Raw genomic sequence first — 20197 nt, 5'->3', positions numbered from 1 at the left:
TATAACATACTATATAGAAAATAATACATTTTATAAAACTTATATCTTCCAATTCTCAAGCTATTCAAGCTAAATGTTTTACTCTCTCCCCACCTTAAACTTTGTTATAGGATATGTTTGATAAAATAATTTGTTGGGAAATTTAAGTTTATTTCGGCATATATAAATAATTAAACGGTTAAGTTAGACATATATAAATAATTAAATGCTCAAGTTACTCATCTAATGCTAGTGTGTGGTAAATTAACTAGTTGAAACAGTTTATAATTATGAATCATTTAATCTAAGCAAGTTATTCTTAGGCGTGTTCAGTATCAATTGGTCAAACCACTTGATAAAACCATTTAGTCAAATTATTAGTCATTTGTCAAACACTCATACATTTAACATTTTAAGCTGTCTTTTTTTTAGTTAAAAGTTGTCCTTTTTAAGTATGACTTCCTTCGTTTCTTAAAAAGTTCTCATTTGTCATTTTAAGATGTTCTAATTATTATTCTCATAAAAAAGATTTATATTTATAATACAAACTTTAGAAAAAAAATAATCTTATATATCCTCATTTTAATATTTTAATAATGCTTAAGGTCTCACATGTCTCACATATCTTCCACTAACTTCATTTAATATTTTATATTCCTTATGATTTCTACATGTTTCTCATTAACATTATAAAAATATTTTTTTATTAGTTATGATCCCCATTTTTTTTTCCACTAACTTTCTTCTAATGTTTATAGTCTCTACTTTTCCTCCATCAAATTTAATACTCAATAAAATAATATATCTACTAACTAAAAAATTCAATTTTTCTTAATTGAACTTTAGTAGAGAACGAAGGAAGTACAATTTTTATGATGGTCCCACATCCACTAAGTAGTCTGCAAGGTTTCCCTCAATAAGAAGCAAAGGGAATAATTTACAAGAAAGCACCAAGTTGTGCAGTCACAAGCTTCATTTGCCAAGTAAAGGAAGATCAGCAACACATACAAGACAGTACCAAGGGTGTAAAATAGCAGAGTGGTACTAGTTTACAATCTTTACAATACGAGAATTACTAATAATTTCAGAAAAATAGCAAGCATAAGAGTACACAAACGAAAAGGAACATCGACACTCTGCTGAGTGACTTCTCTGACTGTAGTTCTTGCCTTCGCATGCGAGGATCGTTAAACCTAACCGAAGTGTAAGAATTCCAAAGAGGGAAGGACAACGAACTGGAACCAGTGTTCCCGAACATCCTTGTGTAGACCAACTCCCCAAGTAACTCGATTGTAGGGTTGATTATTCCCGCCATAGTAGGACTCACGAGATTTGACGTTATTAGAGTACCATAACGAAATTCCGGATAATGTGACTCGAAGAGATTGGATGTATGTTGTTGATTAGAAAGTGGGTTTGGTGCAGCAGTTGGTCTTGGCGGGATGACTTCACAGTTAGACGTCCTGAGCTCATCTGAACTGTGGGAAGGGCTATGGCAGTAAAGGGGAATCAATGAAGTTTGGGAGATGTTTGCCTTACAGACAGGGCAACTTTTTTCTGGTGCTTCGGGTTGGAAGTAGGAGCTTTTAACGTGGAGCCACTTATAAATACATGCCCAACAGTATAGATGACCACATAGTGTGACGACAGGATCATGAGCCAAGTCGAAGCATATATTGCAGTCAAAAGAGCCTTCCTTACTTTCTGATTCTATGGTTGGAGCTAAGCCAGAGTTAAATTTTTGCTTTGTTGTTGCATCTTCATTAGTTCGGCATTCAGCTGTGTAGTCTTGGAAGTTCTGAGACATGTCCAACCCTGTAAGTTAATGGGTTCGATGAGAAAAGATGTATTTTGTGACAGACTATCATCCAAGGACTAGAGAGAGAGAAGGGTTCACAGCTCAAAGTGTACCTAAATGTATGTTCTTAATAATATCAAAACTCTAAAATAAGGATCATTTGATAAACTGCAGCATAGTTTAGAATACGAACAAACGTTCTTGAATAATGCTTATTCGGTTATCCCCCATGTAGAAAAATATAAAAAAACCAAGAAAGCCAAGAGGCATAGCCACATAGATTGTATAGAAGTTAGTATGACACTCAGGACTCTTCATTCAACCACATATACAAGTGAGACCTCAATAGTCAACACGCATGATGCAAATGCCCGACACTTTGATTTGGATAGAAAACAGGGTTAAGTGTTCTTAAAGCTGTCAAGACTTGATTAAGTAGTGTTAACACGGCTCCAAGTCCACCTGACATAGCACCAACCATACTATTAAACCACAGGGCATGGGGTCGTAAACTGGTTTTGTTCTAAAGCCTTCCATAACTGAGAATGTTTATTAACGACTAAAAATCATCAAACATCATCTACTCTTACCCCTTCTTTCACCGCCAAAACAATGGAAATTGAATTCCTTTGTCCTTCCTTAACTCCACTCACAATCTGTTCCTCCATCTCATGTGCTCTCTCCCTGCTTCTTGCAACCAGTGATCCCATCCAAACAATCTCTTAAGGTTTCTAGCCCTCCACAGCACATAGACTATTCAAATTTAGGAAAATAGCCATATGAAATTAATTCATCCATTTCTAACCAAAAGGTAATCACTAAAATAAAGTATAGGACATACACCAAACATATAACCAACTAATCAAGCCCCTTAGCTAAGTCAAAGGTTTCCCAACCAAACTACTTATATAAGGAGTCAAATTTATAATTTATTTACATTCTAATAATCTGTTTTAAAAAATAGCATACCCCTAATATCTTAATCAAAGTTCTCTAAGCTCTTAATATTCACAAAAACATTTTCTTAATGTTCAATAACATACATACACCACAATTTAACCAATTATAATTACACCATTGTACATTTCTACCTACATTACCTTCTGCTATTTATTTTGAAGATATCATACTATCTTAATCAAACATGTAAAGTGCTCCCATGGAGCGACCGTCCGGAAGATGGTCCCACCACATACAATTCTGCAAAAGGGACTCAAACCCATAACCTTTTGGTCACACAGAGACACCTGAACCGGTGAGCACCTAGGTCATTGATTGATAATCAGATGCTGCATAATGATTAAATTCTCCTAAATTCAGTATACCCAGAAAAGCCTGTCTTTTCCTCAGCAAGACAATATTCGATAATCAAACATAAAAACAGAAAATAAGATTAGGAGCTAATCCTTTAAGGAAATTTCAAACCCTTAAAAACTTGCTTCTTTTGGCTCTAAATAATCCCAGGAGGAAACAATCCCAAAAATGAAGAACACCCAGAAAATAAAAAGATTTCCAATCAAACGAAAAGAAACTAAAAACCCAGAAAAATGCAATTAAATGGAGTACAAACAGAAAAGGGGATTTACCTTTTAATAATCTGATTCTGAAATAAATTAAGAAATTTGAAACGAGAACAATCAGAGAAATTCCAATGTCATTAAAAGGGTTGTGAGAGAAAGAGAGAATATGGATGAACCTTTAAATGTGAATACAGATTTGAGATTACAGCGTAATCCCACCAACATAGTCCATAATTAAGAAACTGGGTGGAAGTATGATCCCTAAAAACTGGGGGTGTTGCAATTAATTATGTTAAATTCCACCAAAAGTTAGGGTTTATTTTGGGGATTAAAAAGGCCTAACACGTTTTAGAAACAAATCCTAAACTTCGTTGTCTCCAAATTTATTTGATTTGGTATGTATGATGGCAATTTGGCAAGATGTCATTTTCTTTACTCTTAGGTTGGATTAAATCATGTTTTAAATTCCATATGAAATTTTTATGGAAATTAAAAAAAGACAAGAATTTGTGATTGGAGTAATAATAGCATAGATATTGGTCAATGGATATATTTTATATTGATTTTAATTATAGTTGTGGATTAGATACTTTATTCCTTTAATTGTAAATAAAGAGCGTGAAGGAACTATAAAAATAAAGTATAGAGAATTAGAGATTTATAAAAAGGTAAGGATAATTGGGTCAAATACATGTAAAAATAAGAGTTAAATATGACCAAAATAATGAAATGAAAATATAAAGATTCTTTGTAGAAATATCATTTAGAAAGGAAATTGCTATATTTTATCTATCTTAATTTATCTTCTTAAATTTGGTATATAAAAAAATAATATTATTTTACCGCTTACAATCCAAGCTTAAACTAATACTTCATATTAAATCACAAGTTTTCCTCATTGACGCTCAAATATGATTATATGAATATCCACATGAGTTTAATATAATTTTTGAGAGATAAGTTGAGGTTAAATACTACTTTCTTCGTTTCCTAATGAAGCATCCACAAAGAATATTTACGAAAATTAAGAAAAATAAAATATTTTAGATAGTGAATTAATTATGAAAGAAAAATGGGGACTATTCAACATTAAAAAATATTAAAAGAAAGTTAGTGGTAAAAATATGAACACCACAACTAATAAAAACATATTTTTATAAAGTTATTGGGAAACACGTGTGTATCACAACGAATATTAATATAAAAATGTTAAAATAAAGTTAGTGAAAGATATGAACATTATAAAAATATTAAAAATGAAAATAAATAAGATTACTTTTATCAAAAATTTATGATATAAATAAAAAAAATTTTAAATGAACAATAAAATAAAGACCTTAAAATAAGAAATGAAAATTTCATAAGGAATAATATATCAATATAAATTTTAAAAGATTCATCTCATCTTAATGTATGTTATGCACATTGTATATTTTTTTGAAATGCTTATTTGTACATATAGGAGCTTAAACGAGTGGTTTGAAATTTGTGCAAAGCAACCTCAATACACGCATAATAGTGGGTTATAGCTAGAATAAAAAAAAATAAAACTTACCAAATTTAGGAAAATAAGTCGAATTAATTGGATTATAACAGATGGAATTCAGTAGTTTGGGTTGAATTTATTTGGAGCTCAATAACATCGAATTTGGTATGAGTTTGGGTAGTTAATAAAGAATACTTGAATTGCATTAACTGATAGTTTAACATAACTGTCCCATCCAGATTGATATATCACAAATAATAATGTTTGAGGTTTTGATATAATTTGTAGCAATCTCAATAAGAAAGAGATTGAGGATATTGTGCGTTTTCAGCAATTGAGAGGAAAGAATATGATTGACATTTCATAATTAGCGCGTGACAAATGTTTTTTATCAAAAAAAAATCACGGATGATTTAATGGTAAACTTTATGGTTATCATGAGGATTTCAGAAAAAGTTCAGTAGATCTCCTATGAGATCGCCGCATGCATACAACCATAATACGACCCAACCCATTAATTTTTTCCTACATACAAACTTCAAGTCTCAAAATACTCATTGCAAGACCTAAAATATCTATTTGATGCTTAAAACTCCTACTTCAAGTCTTAACCTTTCTTTTCTAAAGACTTAACTTTATTTTTTAATTAACCATTATTACAACATTATTATGTCAATTCCTAGGCTTAAAATTCTTATGTCAAGGCTTAAAGTTCTACCTAAAGCTTAATCTTTCTTCACCAAGGGTTAAAGTACAATATAATATCTCAATCTGCTCCTTTTTGTCATCAGATTAGTAACGAGAGGAATTTAATTAAATCATGCATTACAATTAACCATAATAGATTGGTTAGTCGGGTCGGTTTCAGGTCAGTTAAATTTGACCCAACTGATGATAGATTTATTAATATTTTATTCTAATTGTTGTGAAATAGTTAAAAACTATGTAATTTTTTTTGTTACAATTTAGATAGTAGTTTTTTTTTATTATTATATTGGGTCAAAAATAATTTTTCAAGTCATAATAGTTCAATATAAACTCAAATAATAATAAATGACAAAGTGATAGTAAGTTACGTCTCAAAAATAGTGATGTAAAACTCAAACATTTATCAAATTTCAAAAAAATGGGTTAATCTTCCGATTGCCAATCAATCGATCGAATCAAAATTTGACAGGTATAATTAATTTTTGGTTCCCGAAATACTTACTACAATGAATTTATCGGCTAAAACCTCTAAAATAGAGAATCACGTTTTAATATTAGTGATTGAGGAATTTTTCCATCACTCAGGTGATAGAATTAGATTCTCATCTTATAAAAGGGATTCATTCCCCGGCCCCTTTGTCGGGTTCTCTCGCCTAGGCCTGTTTAAAAAAATCTGACCCGTTGGACTTGACCCGTCGACCCGCTTCTTAAATGGCGCGTCATAAAAGGGTAATAGTTAAAAATTACGTGTCGGATATTGGCTCGGGTCATGGGCCACAAAATAATTTCAATTGGGTACCATTGACCCTTTTTTTTTAGAGAATTTATATTTTCTTAAAAAAAATTACTCTACGTGCATTATCAAAAGCAGTATTTCAATTGGGTTTGTATTTTCTATTCATGAAACATCCAGAATATATTTCTAGTTAATCAATTGGGTTTGTTTTCTCTATTTATGAAACATTCAGAAAAGATTTTATGACAAGATCCTTTAAATTTGTGTTGAAAATGCTAGCACCAATCTATGAATACAGGTTGTTTCATTTTCTAATTTGCATGATTTTATGTTTTGATTTTGTTTTCTAATTGAACTTAACTGATAAATTTGTTTGATTGATATGCCACAAATAAAATCGGGTAGGGCCCCGGCCCTTTAAAATAACTATCCGACTAGCTGGATACCCAACTGTGAACACCCCTACTCTCGCCTACCCTCAAATAAAAACACTTTCAAATGAATTTGTTGTCCTAATCTTCTAAATACTCTCCACAAAACATAAGTCTCTGATCACGTAAACAATGTACTTTTTTATTCACTAATTAAAATGAATATTAAACACAGCTTTGAAATTGAATATACCAATGTTCAGAATCTAAGACTTTGGAAATTTGAGAAGGGATGAACTTTGATGCAGTGACTCCTTTGGCCGTACTCTCCTTTATAGATATGAGTTGTCGCCGTCCTTTCCTCCTCAGACCCTGTCCATAGTTTTTCTATGAGCGGGATACACCGAATAAAATGACGAACTTTGATGCTAGATAATTTTGTTTTAATTGAAAAATATTAATTCTATCGTGAGACACACTTCATACATGGATTAAGTAGTCTAATAATACAAATTATTAACACATGAATTTCGTATTTTGAAGTTGTCTCACCGAGAGACGATCTTACAAGAATTGCTCATTGAAAAAATGTTGGCTGTACTTTGAAAATGTGCGTGTAATACCTAATAAAATGAGACAAGCTCTGACATTAACATGGTGCCCCCATAGTAGTGATAAGTGAATCGAGTCGTGTGGGCGAGATAACTGAATTTTTGAAAAAGCTGAGCGAAAAAAAAAAATTCAATAACCAAAAAATCAAACTATTTCAAAAACTGAGCGTGAAACTCCCAGACCTAAAATTTGAGGCTGTTCGCAGTTAGTAACTGCGAACAGGTCAAAAAAGACAAAATAGCTGTTCGCAGTTACTAACTGCAAACAGTAAAAAAAAAAAAAAAAATTTTTTTTTTAGGTCAAATAGCTGTTCGCAGTTACTAACTGCGAACAGCTATTTTGTCTTTTTTGACCTGTTCGCAGTTAGTAACTGCGAACAGCCCCAAACCTTAGGTCTGGGAGTTTCACGCTCAGTTTTTAAAATAGTTTGAATTTTCGGTTATTGAATTCTTTTTTTTTTTTTTTTGCTCAGCTTTTTCAAAAATTCGAGATAATTCGCCTCAAACCCACCAAAAAATGTCAAGACTAGTGACAATTAACGAAGGACCTCTTATGCCGGAAGAAGAGCTATGGTTGCAGCATAGCAATATTGCTACAAGCGAGTTGCAATGTCGAATTATGAACAAGGGCCACGAGCTCATACAAGCCGTAATGCCGTAGACCTTTCAAACTATGATCATGGAAGATGAAACTACAAGGGCCACGCTTAGATATTTAAGACCTAAATAAGAACAAAAAGAATCTTCTTACATTATTTTCCAACCAAACTACGATAGTAACAACTATACAAGGCCAAAGGAGGCTTATTATCTCAGCACATTAGAGCCATATACCATCATCAAATGAGAAAGAGCCCAAAAAAGAAGAAAAAGATTACTAAAAGTAGATAATCTGCAGAGACAAGATCTAAATTTGTCCTTCACAAGAACTTCTCTATGCTGCTACTTAAAGTAGATTTTGGAACAGCCCCAATAATTGCTTCTTTCTTCTCACCATTCTTAAAGATTATCACGGTGGGAATGCTACGGACACCATAATCAGACGCAATTGAAGGACAATCATCAGTATTAATTTTGAACACCTTGAGCTTCCCAGCAAATTCCTTGGATAACTCATCAATTACTGGTTGGATTATTCGACAAGGCCCACACCATGGAGCCCAGAATTCAACCACAACAGGTAAATCAGATTCCAGCACTAGAGATTTCCATGTATCTTCAGTTACAGAAGGCACTGTATTCCTCCAAGCAAAAACACAAACAATTATGATTCAGAATAATGTTTCTAAACTAAACATGAAAATTATAATCAAAGAACGACATTACTGGCAGTTTGCTAGCACATAAGTTCCATAGGAATCTCAAATTTTCAAGTTGATAATTTTAGTTGTTTGTTTAACAAAATAAACTAAAACCATAAAAAAAATCTAATAACCAAACCTACTCCTTGGTAAATAGCAATTCCTAGGAAATCTAAATTACTCAAACAAACAATTATAGTAAACTCTAGGAATTCAAGTATTCAACAACGGAAATAAATTCCTCGAAATTAGAACTTCCCAATGGAATTTATTTTTATGTTAAACAAACAACCTCTTTACAGGATTGAGCGAATAAAATTCTCAATTTGGTACCTACGTAAGATTTGAGCATGAATAACATGACAAGAGAAAATTCAAGTTAATGAACAGCATATACTCTACTGCAGTTCCAACTATAATGCAGATTAATAAGCAAAAGAAAACTAAAAATATACTGTCATAATCTGCAAGCATATCTTACAATACTCCGCAATTGAGAAGATACAAATTCCAAGGAGAGGTGGCAAATTGGCAATATATTTTTCAACTACAATTACCAAAAACTCCCTGCGGGCTGCGGGTACTTGTTCCACTTTGGAGGTGCATAAAGCACTTGATGATTACATAAAACAGATTGAGAAAAGATCAACACTAAAGAAAAGGTTTGCAAATCATTACCAACAGTCTACAATCATCAAACCTAATAAAGCACTTGATTGCAAACACGTGCTTGTTTACATAATGAAGAGCTTTGCATAGTTCAATGAGTCAATTTGCTTTAGAGCGAGTTTGGATAGCATTTTAAGAGGGAAGGAAATGGAAGAGGAGAGAAAGGAAGGGGAGGAAAAAAAGACTTCTTCACTTTGTGTTCCTTCCAAATTTTCCATAGTTTAGAAGGATTTGAGTTATGAAATATGTCAAGGAGTATTCCATCCATTTCTCTTTTCTTCATTTCCCTCTCCCCTTTTTCTATTCAAAATCAAATGAAGTCCCCCTCCTCCATTTTCCTCTTTTTCCTTTCTCTCCATTTCCTCTCATCCAAACATAGCTTTGGTTCATTACAATTAAAACAAAAGTATCTAATGCAACTAAACATTGGAGGTCAATTTGAAGCCTTGAAAGTGAGTTCGTGAGGACATCGGTTCAAATGGCAAAGTGGTTGTAAATAAGAGGAAATATCTACCCTGATGAGTTTAAGGTTAAGATACAGAATCCTTTTGAACTCTATCTCCTACAATTTATCGATTCTAATATCAAAAAATCACATCTCAAATACAATAAATGAACATTTATATTCAATTTTCGTCTGAAAATTCCAGAAATGAACAAAAAAACACAGACATAGTCATATATGCCACAATAAAGACTTTTCTTGTCTTTAATTAATAGAAAAGTAATGGATAGTTGAAGATTATAACATATTAATGATTAAGAAAAAATAAATCTTTTTTTGTTGTTGTTGAAGAATGAGGCGCTGGCTGAATCACTGTCGTCTCAGCAGCCGGATGTGGTGATAAACAGAAAATGATGAGGGGGAGAATGAAGGTATGAGGAGGGAACTTCGTGATGATTGTTTTGTACTTTATATTTAAATTTAAGAAAAATTGTCTTGAATAATCCCACCTTTTTCCAGTCCGCTATGAATAATCCTACCTTTTATTACTTATTGTTCACAGCTGTCCCTAGTCATGGGTGACCGGCTACAACAAGTCTAAACTAGCTTAATCCCCAAAATCGTACTCTCATTCAAACTAATCTTCAAAAAAACTAGATTTCATCCCCAAAATCCATCTCCAAAATCACACTCTTATTCGATTACGGTTTACTCAATCAATCGCCCACTCATTGCTGGATTGAACGACAACATCCAACGAAGAACTGAATTCGATTACAATGGTAAGTAGTTCTTCAATTTCAATGTATATTTTGCATTATTATTACCTAAATTACGATAATTTGGTGTTAATTTTGTTTTTCTTTTAATTTGCATTATTAGGGTAGTGGTTTTGAACTAATCTTTGAAAGATGCTTAGTTAGTGCAGGGAACAACTACCAAGTGAGGTCACAAGCGCCAATGTTGTGTTCAACCCAAGCATCTGTGTCAAAAAATCCTAAGGAAGCTTAGCTAATTAAGTTAAGATAAGTATGTAAGCAAGTTTAGTTAATTAAGTTTAGTTTAGTATGTAAGCAAGTTTACTATGTATGACAGTTAGGATTAGTATGATGAAATTGTTAAAGGAATGTACCCTTGTTTTTCTTTTGGTTTGTGTTATGTAACACTAAATGGTAAGTTATTTTGCTTGCAAACAATTAGCAACAAAACAATGTTGTACCACTGAGTTTCAATGATGTGAATGGAAAGTTGCAAAATATTTGAATTAAAACTTCTTGCAATGACATTGAGAGTACATGGTCGAAATGAATTACATTTTGCAATCTCCGAAAGACAGGAAACATACATTACAATAAAAACCAACAAGCAAAAAAAAAATTTCCGTGAAAGTACAAGAACAAATCAGTAATTGTGGAAGGTATATATGAGGAAGAAGAAGGTGCAATTAGGAAAAAGAAAAAGAACCTAACAACTATTTTAGACCTGTTGTAGACGGTCACCCATGACCATAGTTACATGAAACGCACAACGTAGCCACGTTCCGCGATCCGGAAACATTCGTCCCCAATCACCACGAAACGTGACCCCAAATCACTTAATGTGACATCTTGGTGTAGAAGACCTTTTTAAAAGGTATTTTGGCTTTCATTTACAAACTAAACAAAAAAGGAGAGGAAAAAACTAGATGAAGCCTACACTAAAAATAAAAAAAATCCGCTTAAAACAATTTCTTAACAAAAAAAAATCATTTTATTTTGATTGTTTTCAAATATACTTTTTTATACTTAATGTATCTCGTACCCAATCGTGACCGAGTCAAACTAGGTTGCGTTCCTTGTTCCGTTCCCGTTCCACGTCCCGAACCGAATGTCGTTCCAGGTAACATTGCCCATGACTAGGGACTGCTAGGAACAATTAGTAATAAAAGGTGGTATTATTGTTGTATAATCAAAAGGTGTGATTATTCATAGCGAACGGGCAAAATGTGAAATTATTCAGGGCAATTTTTCCTTAAATTTATATACTATATATTAAATACTCCCTCCTATTCACCTTAAGAGTCTCATTTGACTTTTCATGGATTTTAAGGAGAGTCAAAAGTGAGACCCTAAGGGTAGGAAAGAGAGTGGTATTATGGGTTTTTAATATAAGGGAGAAAATTAGTATGGGTAATGGAGGGTATAATTGAAAATAGGATAAAGCTACTAAGGGTATAAAAGTCAAAAACCCATACCAAAAATAGAAATGGGACAATTAAGGTGACTTGACCATAAAAGGAAATGGGACACATAAGCTAAATAGGAGGGAGTATTAATTAGGATAAAAGAGTAATTTGGTGCAGTTGGAAAAAAATAAATTGTACATTTTAAATAATCTAGCGTTGATTTCATACGATACAAACGTTTAGGGTTCATTTACATATGGAAAAATCACTTTTCACCCATTTTCCTATAATATTCATCTATTAATTAACCTTGAATAATCCAAACTTTAAGAGTGTTTTTCTATTACATCACTAGAAAAAACGTAACCTACTACAAGTTATTTTCATGTAAAAAAAAAAAATCAAATAGAATTTTAAAAATGTAAACAGGAAAAAGAAAAAAATGAAATTTATTTTATAAAAATTTGTTTCAATGTCACCGCCTTCGTAAACTCAACATCCCACCACTATATGTGCCAAATAATAATTAGAAAAGGATTTGGTTCCAAAAGACATACTATCATGGGTGGTTTTACTTTTTGTGGCTAATTTAGAAGAAGCCATTGGAGTTTATTTTCCTTGTTATTTGATCTATAATTTTTTGGTCTAAAACACCAAAATCATCCATAATTGTTGGATTGTTCAAATGGATGGGTTGTTGCTAAACGGGTTTGATAAGAATTAACAGTGAATGGAAAAGATTATTTTTGTCAGGGAAAATTGAAGTAGAAAAGAAGAAATAGGGTGTTTGTAAAAGAATAATTGCTCTTAAGCTAGCATAAACACTAGCAATAATATGTATTGGCAAAATTTATTTATGCCTCCTTGCAAGGTTTGATGATGCTTGCAGTTTCTTAAAAATGGTGGTGGCTTCAGGTGAAAAAGGAGAAGGGAATATTGAGCATTGAAAGGCTTGGGTGAGAAGAAAGGAGCAAGGGAACAGCAAATATATACTTTTTTTCCTTTATATAAAAAGCTTTTTCTTTTTCTTTTTCTTTTGAGACATGACTTAGGTTCCTGGTGGGTCAAATGCTAAGTAATCGGCCCATAAAGTTCGAATTATTTAGAGGTAGTCAATAGGATGGGAGTATTGTAGGGAAATGGATGAAGGGTAGTATCATTCTAGGTATTTTTCATTTGCAAATTAGTTCAAACCTTTGAGACTAATTTACTTATTTTAAACCTTTAAGGTTAATTTGCACGTTGGTTCAAAGTTCAAACCTTAAAGAATGCTTAATTATTTGTGTGATTCGAAGATAGACTATGCTATACAACGTTTAAATTGAGCTACAATGAATAGGCTGATTGCCTATTAGCTTATCCTATTAAATTAGATTGTCACCAGCTCATCTTCACATGAAATCACTCAATGATTAAGTTTTCCAACGCATCCAAATAATCTTGTCTCTCTTACAACCTAACTCAAAGGTGAAAGAAATCCCTCAAATATGAAGTGATTCAAGAGTGGGGCTTTCATTCCCGATAGAGGAAGTGGTATTAATGTTGGGATGTAACCATTGTAACCCATTGTCCTACATTGGAATATCTTGAGAACATTAAGAAAATTGGTTTCCAATGACAACTTTTGTGAAATCAATCATCTTTACATCTAAAAAAAATCAATTTACAGCCTTCAATTTCCTATTATCCACCATCCACCTCTTAAAGCTACAAGAATCCTCAAATTTACACCAAATAGCCTATCTCTCTCATTTCTAAAATCTACCAGAAAATAATTGAATTGCTTATTAAAAGCATGACTGTATTCACACTTTGGAAACAAAACAATCAACGTTCATAACATTTTTTGTAACACCCCGTTAAAATATCGATTAAAATAAAAAAATAATTATTTATAAATAAATAAGCCGATTAAATATGTTAAATAATTATTGGATAATATCTCTGTTGTACGCTCGTTGCATTGCGTCATAAGTTATCGCGTAACAAATTTAACGCGTAACGACTTTTGAATCTATCAATGAAACCAATCAATATATTAATTAAATTAATTAAAATAAAATAAAATAAAGATGGGTAATTGAGGGGTCTTGGCCGGTCATGGGGCTTGTGGAGAATCTTGTAACCAGTGGCGGACCCAGCTAGGGTCAAGGGGGGGCAGTGGACCCCCCAATCTGAAAAAAATAAAAGAGCTTTAAAAAAAAAAATTACTGTAGCGACCAATTGGCGACCATACTTCCCGTCGCTAAACATTTAAAAAAAAATTTAAAAAAATAAAAGCTTTTAGCGACGGATTGGCGACCATACTTCCCGTCGCTAATTCGTCGCTAATTTGCTTTTCCATTTGGCGACGATTTTTTGCCCTCGCCTTTCCGTCGCCACAACCGATATCCGAAATTTTGACCCCCCAATTTGAAATTCCTGGGTCCGCCACTGCTTGTAACCTCCCCCCCTAATGGCAAGTTAATGGCAATTAACCAAGACAATTAAGCCTTACATTTACTCCTTGATTTGAATTAGTATTGAAGCTTGCCTAAGGGTGAGTAATATCAAGAAATTTCAGAAAATTACTCCCAAAAATTCCTTGAGAGTTTCAGCTAAGAAGAACAAAAACAAAGAAAAAGTGAGAAAAATTCTTGAGTGGGTTTTGGGTGATCAATTGCTCTAATTCAATCCTTAATCCTTAAAATTGTAAGTTCTTGATTCATTATTATTTTACAAAATTTTAATTTGTTAAAAGAATTTTGTTCATAGCATTAATTTATTTAAATTTGATGATTCATAATTCTTTAACAAAATTCAATTTGTTTGAAGAATTATTTTTCTACCTTCTATTTATATAATATTTATGAATTCATATTCCTTTAACAAAATTTCAATTTGTTAGAAGGAATTATGTTTTTGTTTTATTTTATATAGTTTTTCATGAATTTATAATTCTTTAACAAATTTTAATTTGTTTAAAGAATTATTTTTATACCTTTTATTTATATAATATTTATGAATTCATATTCCTTTAACAAAATTTCAATTTGTTAGAAGGAATTATGTTTTTGTTTTATCTTATATAGTTTTTCATGAATTTATAATTCTTTAACAAAATTCAATTTGTTAGAAGGATTGTGTTCATACTTTTAGTTGACGAGGTTTTTATGAAAAAATGATTCTTTAACAAAATCTCAATTTGTTAAAGAATTGTGTATGCACATTTATTTTTATTTTTTTTTAGTCATCATAACTTATGATTCTTTTGCAAAATTTCAGAATCATGTTTATGAATTTAATTTTCATACATAGAAAAAGAGAGTAAATTTGATGGTGGTTGTGAACATTCTAATTTAATGATTATTTATGTTTGATTCATGATTTGGTTTGATGATGAATTTTTGTGATGTGCTTATTTTGTTCTATGAATTTGTTGTAAGTATAGTTGATTTTATTATTGTGAATAAGTATGGTAGCATATGGTAATTGTTATATATTATGGATAAAAATCATTGAAATATAAAAAAGATTAAAGAGATTTAATTATTTAAATTAAATGAATTTAAAAATTTAAAAAACAATTCTGAACAGTAACATTATTTCTGTCTCGGAAGGCGCACCTCAATCTTTGGGGTTTGAGTGAGTTTGTTTATCGTTTCGTTTACCGATTACATTAAAAGTCATTTAAACCCTAAAATTAATTAAAAATAGTAAATGGGCGTTAAAAATTATGAAATTTGGTACCCCAACGTAATTGATGCCTACCGGACACAATGGTGAAGTCGGATTTTCTGTTTGAATTTTTAAAACTGTCCAAAAAGGCCAAAAAAGTTATTGGCTGCATTTTGAAGTTAGGAAATTATTGAGATTAGGATTTAATCATTTAAAATTATGAAGTTTAGTGATGCCTTGATGGTATAAAGTGGATTGAATGTGTAAAAATGTACTAATACGTAATTTTGTATGTATGTTAGTGTTTAGAACCTCGATTCATAAGAGGTTGAGATTCCATTCGTGAAGTACTTGGAATTGGTTTATCGTGCTACCAAGGTACACGCTTAGACCATGCTTTTGTAGTTGGTTATGTGAAGTAATGTTGTGTTCATTCTATATTGTGATGTTGTTTATCACCTAAGGCTTAGACACCAAAAATAATTTGAAAGGAGTTTTGGTTGTATTAGTTACCCACACTGGGTTAAATTATTGGAATGAAATTACTATTGTTATCGTTCCAATGGCAATTTTGGATCATTACGATCACCATGGGGATATGCATAATTTACATTTGACGACCCGAACTGGACGGGCAACGACATGAGTTGGATTTGAAAAGTCAAATATGACTTCAAAATTATTAGAGCCTTTGCATGCTAGGATGAACTCATTGCTTGTATGTAACTTGTACAATACCTTGCATGAAGTCTCTGACGTATATTGGTTTGTGTACTTTGGTGCTTGCGATGATGTTGTCACTTGACGACTAGCAGGTAGATTGCAGGTGGGGCGAGTGGGTGAGGATTCAAAAGTTAGAACCTGTAATCGTGTTGACTATCGCATCCATATTTATGCCATTTTATCGTTTGAACTTAATTATCTATATTAGCAAATATATTCTAGTTTGGAATTTATCTCATTTTGATGAGTTTAGGCTTTCAAGTTGTAAACTTGAACTTTCGCTGATTTATTTTTATCGTTTTCTTTAGATTACTTGTTTCTTTATCACTAGAACGACATCGATCTTAAAAACGGTTTAACTTAAATGTCCAGCATGTAACCCGGAATTCACATTTACATATAAATATCCGGTTCACTTTAACCTGAACTATTACATTTTTCTATTGTCCTACAAAAAGGCAATTGTCATTTTTTGGGCAACTAAAGTAAATTTCTCAGCCATCTCAAAAAAAAATAAGAAGTAAATTTCTCAGCCACGTTTTTTCTTATATACAAACAAGACGTAACACAATAACACTTGATGAATACTCCTATGTTTCATTGCGGCATTTTTATAATAAAAAGCTCTAACATAGAGCATGCATGCAGCAAAATGAGTGGGACAAAGTTGAAGAGGCCAGTGGCTAATTGCAGCAACAACAATAAAACAAAGGTGATCAAAAAAGTTATTTTTGAATATTTCACAACGAAAAATCATACATTAACATCATTTGTATTGATAACATCCTAAACGTGAACCTAAAAAGAACAAAGCAATTTGCAAACAAAAAACCGTAGCGAACATCATCGAACAACGAAAAGAATAGACGAATCTCAAACACGTAATCGAAACTGAAATCTAAACAAGAATTAGAACAAAAACATGAGAAATCAAAATCAGAAAAAGGCGCAAAAAGGAGAAAAAATGAGTTGATGCTCACATTGTACAGAAGTATCAGAACTCTCAGACACGATAGGGCTACAACGACGAACGATCTTCGATCTCGAACTCACCGATCTAACAGTACGAATTGAGACGCCATTGACAGCCTTTAAACCTCTAAAGTGCGGCAATTTGAGCGAAGTGGAGAGAGAAGATACAGAAGAAAGAGGAGATGATACAGGAGAAGGAAAAGATGAAGGGCGAGGAAGAGAGAGGGGTTCGAAAGTAGCCGCCATGGAAGGAGGAGATAAAAGTGTAGAAAGGGATGAAGGAAGAAGATTAAGGAGATCTGAGAGCGAGAGATAGTAATAAATATTTTTTGTTTTTTAATCTTTTAAGGTTTTTTTTTTTTTTTTTTTTTTTTGTGATGTGTTAGTGTTCTTGTTTTTATTGATGGATACGGCAAAGTGGCGTTGCCTATCCTTTTAGTTTTCATTGTTTTTGAGCCCATTTTGACAAAAATGCGTAATATCCAAAATGAGCTATTGTTCTCTCTGGCAATCACGGTCTTAAAATATGGAATTTTTATTTTATAATTTATATTTATCTTAACTTTTATTAATTTTCTATAATACATTTACTCTCGATCAACCCCAAAGAATTTCAACTGCGTTCTGCAAGAACATCACTAGCAGAGATTTGACCTACTATAAGAAATAATTTTCTAAGAAAAAAAAATAATTAAGTAAAGATTTAAAAAGTAAAAAAAATTACCTTAAATAATACAACATTTGAATTTTTTTTTTTTAATAATACAACTATTGATTAACCATAAACAATACTAACTAAGTAACTAGTACGGTGTTTTTCTCTAGTATCCTAAATTACTCACAATCTATTAACACATGTCACTTAGAAAAAAAAATTATTTAAATCAAAATAAACATCATCCCACTCCCCCTTCCCCACCGTGACCCACCCTAACAGCCACTTCCCTACTCTTCCCCATTGTTGCAGCCCAAGCCACCACCCCAATCCCCACCATTTCCTACCACGACCTCCACACGAACTTGGTCGCACCCAACCCCACACTATCGACAATCGACAACGGAAACCTAGCACCACCAGGCACTAACACCCAAATCGCTAAGCCATCGATGCCTGCATTGAGTATGGACCCAAAGATTAGGCCAATGAATACAAGAATCCAATCTAATTGATTGAATACAAGAATTTAGCGGACCCTTAATTGTTTAATGCACCAAATATATGGATATGATCAGGCTATAGTTGATCTTGGACAAGACTCAATTGACTTTACTCATCAAAAAGCCCTCATCCTCCAACTCTCAATCAAAGTTTCACTCACTTTGATCATAGTAGAATCTTGCTATAATCTCTCTTTGCTTCACTCACAAAGGAAGAATTATAGGTTAGGAAAAGCAACCTGCAATTCCCCTTGAAAGAAAACACCTCTCTCTAAAATTCTAATCTTTTAGAAATCTTATTATTAATCATCAAATGCTAAATCATACAATTTGTAGATGCATCCTTATATAGGCAAGTATCAAAGACTAAGCACATGTTAGGTGCATGCCTTTTTAATACAAATTATAGCCATGTGCTAATTACCTTTTAACTAACTCCTAACACTTGAAGTTTATTTGGCATACAACAAAAATAAACAAACTAATCAATTACATTATTATTATCAACAACTATTGCGTTTTCGTGTTCTTGAACATAACCTCCTACATTAGTCCCAAAGCCTTGGACTGTTCTTCCTTTCACAATGAATCACAAGACCTTAAATCAAGTGTCGGTGCCGAGGATAAGGATGGGGTACTAGCAGTGGGGGAATGGTGGCAACGGGATGGAAACGCTGATGATGTTGTTTAATACTTTAAGTATTATTATTGAGAAAATATTAAAAGTTTATATTATTTAGGATACTTAAAAAATTAAATATTAAGGATGTTTATAATTAAGTCATCTTTAGCCTTTCTCGCCCTATTTTTAAGTCTTCAAAGCTCGAACTTTCTATTTTTTTTATCAATTTGCTATTGAATTTAAGTAATTATGAAATTTATAATCAAGAAAAGATAATAACTAACCAACCTATTTAGGTAGAAACATATTATGTTCAATGATACTTATTATTCAAATAAATTGTGCATGGCATGCCTATATAGCTAGTATTAAATATTTAAGACTAAGTGACAATCCATTAACTTCGAAAAACATAATCATTAAAATTGCGTCTTGTTTCATTTTTAGGTCTTTCATCAAATTATATTATGTCAAGTTGTATCACAAGTACATTATGTAGTATTTGATCACCTAAAAATAAGGTCCATAAGTAATATTATGTTGTGTCAAGTGTGTAGGTACATCATGACCCGTACCACGAGTCGGCCTTACGAATAATTATTTTTTACATTTTTGCCACTTCAAATTACATTAATTAAATGATTGTATACATATTATTTATATATCCAAACAATTATATAAGTGTATTTATATGTTAATAAATTAATTTTTATGATAATTATTGTAAATAATTTTAGTAAATTATAAGTAATCATGGGCAAAAACTCATGCCAAGAGTTGCGTTGAAGTGGCTCAAACCACGTGCTTAGCCCACAAGCCATGATGTACCTACACGCGCGTAATTCGTCTAATTCATACAACTCCTACCTCTATGTTTGTTGTGTCATATTAAGCCATGACATAGGACATGTCGTATCTTGGCTAAGACGAGTCATGCCTACATGGCCCACATGTCGGTCCAATCCAGAAAATTTGAATAATATAAGATTATTTAACAACTTAATTTAAAAAATAAGCTTCGTGAAAACTTAATTTCCAAAATAAGCGTCCTTACATCCAAACTTAGCCTTGGAGTAAAAAAAAAAAAAAAAAAAAAAAAAAAAAAAAAAACCTTAGGGAGTTGACCAGTCAACTCCTTAAGTCGTTGTTAGTAACAGCGACTTTAAGGTTAACTGATCAACTCCTTAATCTCGTAGGTTGGAATGAAGAAGTAATTAAGAACTGAAAACTTAAAACGCCTTAAGTCGCTGTTACTAACAGCGACTTAAAAAAATTTT

General features: G+C 32.1%; 2 protein-coding genes and 1 long non-coding RNA gene across 5 annotated transcripts; 1 reads left to right on the top strand and 2 right to left on the bottom strand.

The window, feature by feature from the left end:
- Positions 1–788: 788 nt before the first annotated feature.
- On the bottom strand, positions 789–3809 carry LOC130809418 (E3 ubiquitin-protein ligase RMA3-like). 3 transcript variants are annotated; one of them, XM_057675200.1, is made up of 2 exons: positions 3474–3804; positions 789–1794 (listed from the first exon to the last, which is right to left on the bottom strand). In XM_057675200.1, the coding sequence occupies exons 1-2, from the start codon at positions 3520–3522 to the stop codon at positions 1064–1066; spliced, it is 780 nt and encodes a 259-aa protein (XP_057531183.1). In that variant the 5' UTR covers positions 3523–3804; the 3' UTR covers positions 789–1063. The 3 variants fall into 3 exon arrangements, 2 of the variants coding, with proteins under 2 accessions (XP_057531183.1, XP_057531184.1); XM_057675201.1 differs by having other exon boundaries at positions 789–1890; positions 3364–3707; XR_009040804.1 differs by lacking the exon at positions 789–1794 and adding an exon at positions 1898–2530 and having other exon boundaries at positions 3364–3809.
- Positions 3810–7891: 4082 nt separating this feature from the next.
- On the bottom strand, positions 7892–17500 carry LOC130809416 (uncharacterized). Its single transcript, XM_057675199.1, has 2 exons — positions 17149–17500; positions 7892–8443 (listed from the first exon to the last, which is right to left on the bottom strand). Exons 1-2 carry the CDS (start codon positions 17384–17386, stop codon positions 8130–8132), a joined length of 552 nt encoding a protein of 183 aa, XP_057531182.1. The 5' UTR covers positions 17387–17500; the 3' UTR covers positions 7892–8129.
- On the top strand, positions 8248–10683 carry LOC130809417 (uncharacterized). Its single transcript, XR_009040803.1, has 4 exons — positions 8248–8389; positions 9976–10055; positions 10187–10406; positions 10544–10683. It is a non-coding gene; the product is annotated as an uncharacterized LOC130809417 (long non-coding RNA).
- Positions 17501–20197: the final 2697 nt, after the last annotated feature.

This window comes from Amaranthus tricolor, chromosome 3 (genome assembly GCF_026212465.1).
Source record: "Amaranthus tricolor cultivar Red isolate AtriRed21 chromosome 3, ASM2621246v1, whole genome shotgun sequence".
Classification (NCBI taxonomy): Eukaryota; Viridiplantae; Streptophyta; class Magnoliopsida; order Caryophyllales; family Amaranthaceae; genus Amaranthus; species Amaranthus tricolor.
Note: the sequence above shows the minus strand (reverse complement) of the source record. Positions and strands in the feature narration are given on the sequence as shown.

Bases quoted from the DNA above. Each gene is read 5' to 3' on its own strand.
- LOC130809418 (XM_057675200.1), bottom strand. From the start codon at position 3,522: ATGTTGGTGGGATTACGCTGTAATCTCAAATCTGTATTCACATTTAAA. The intron at 1,795-3,473 runs GTTCATCCATAT...ATTAACTTACAG, and splicing joins ATCTGTATTCACATTTAAAG to GGTTGGACATGTCTCAGAAC.
- LOC130809416 (XM_057675199.1), bottom strand. From the start codon at position 17,386: ATGGCGGCTACTTTCGAACCCCTCTCTCTTCCTCGCCCTTCATCTTTT. The intron at 8,444-17,148 runs GTGAGCATCAAC...GGAGGAATACAG, and splicing joins TTCTGATACTTCTGTACAAT to TGCCTTCTGTAACTGAAGAT.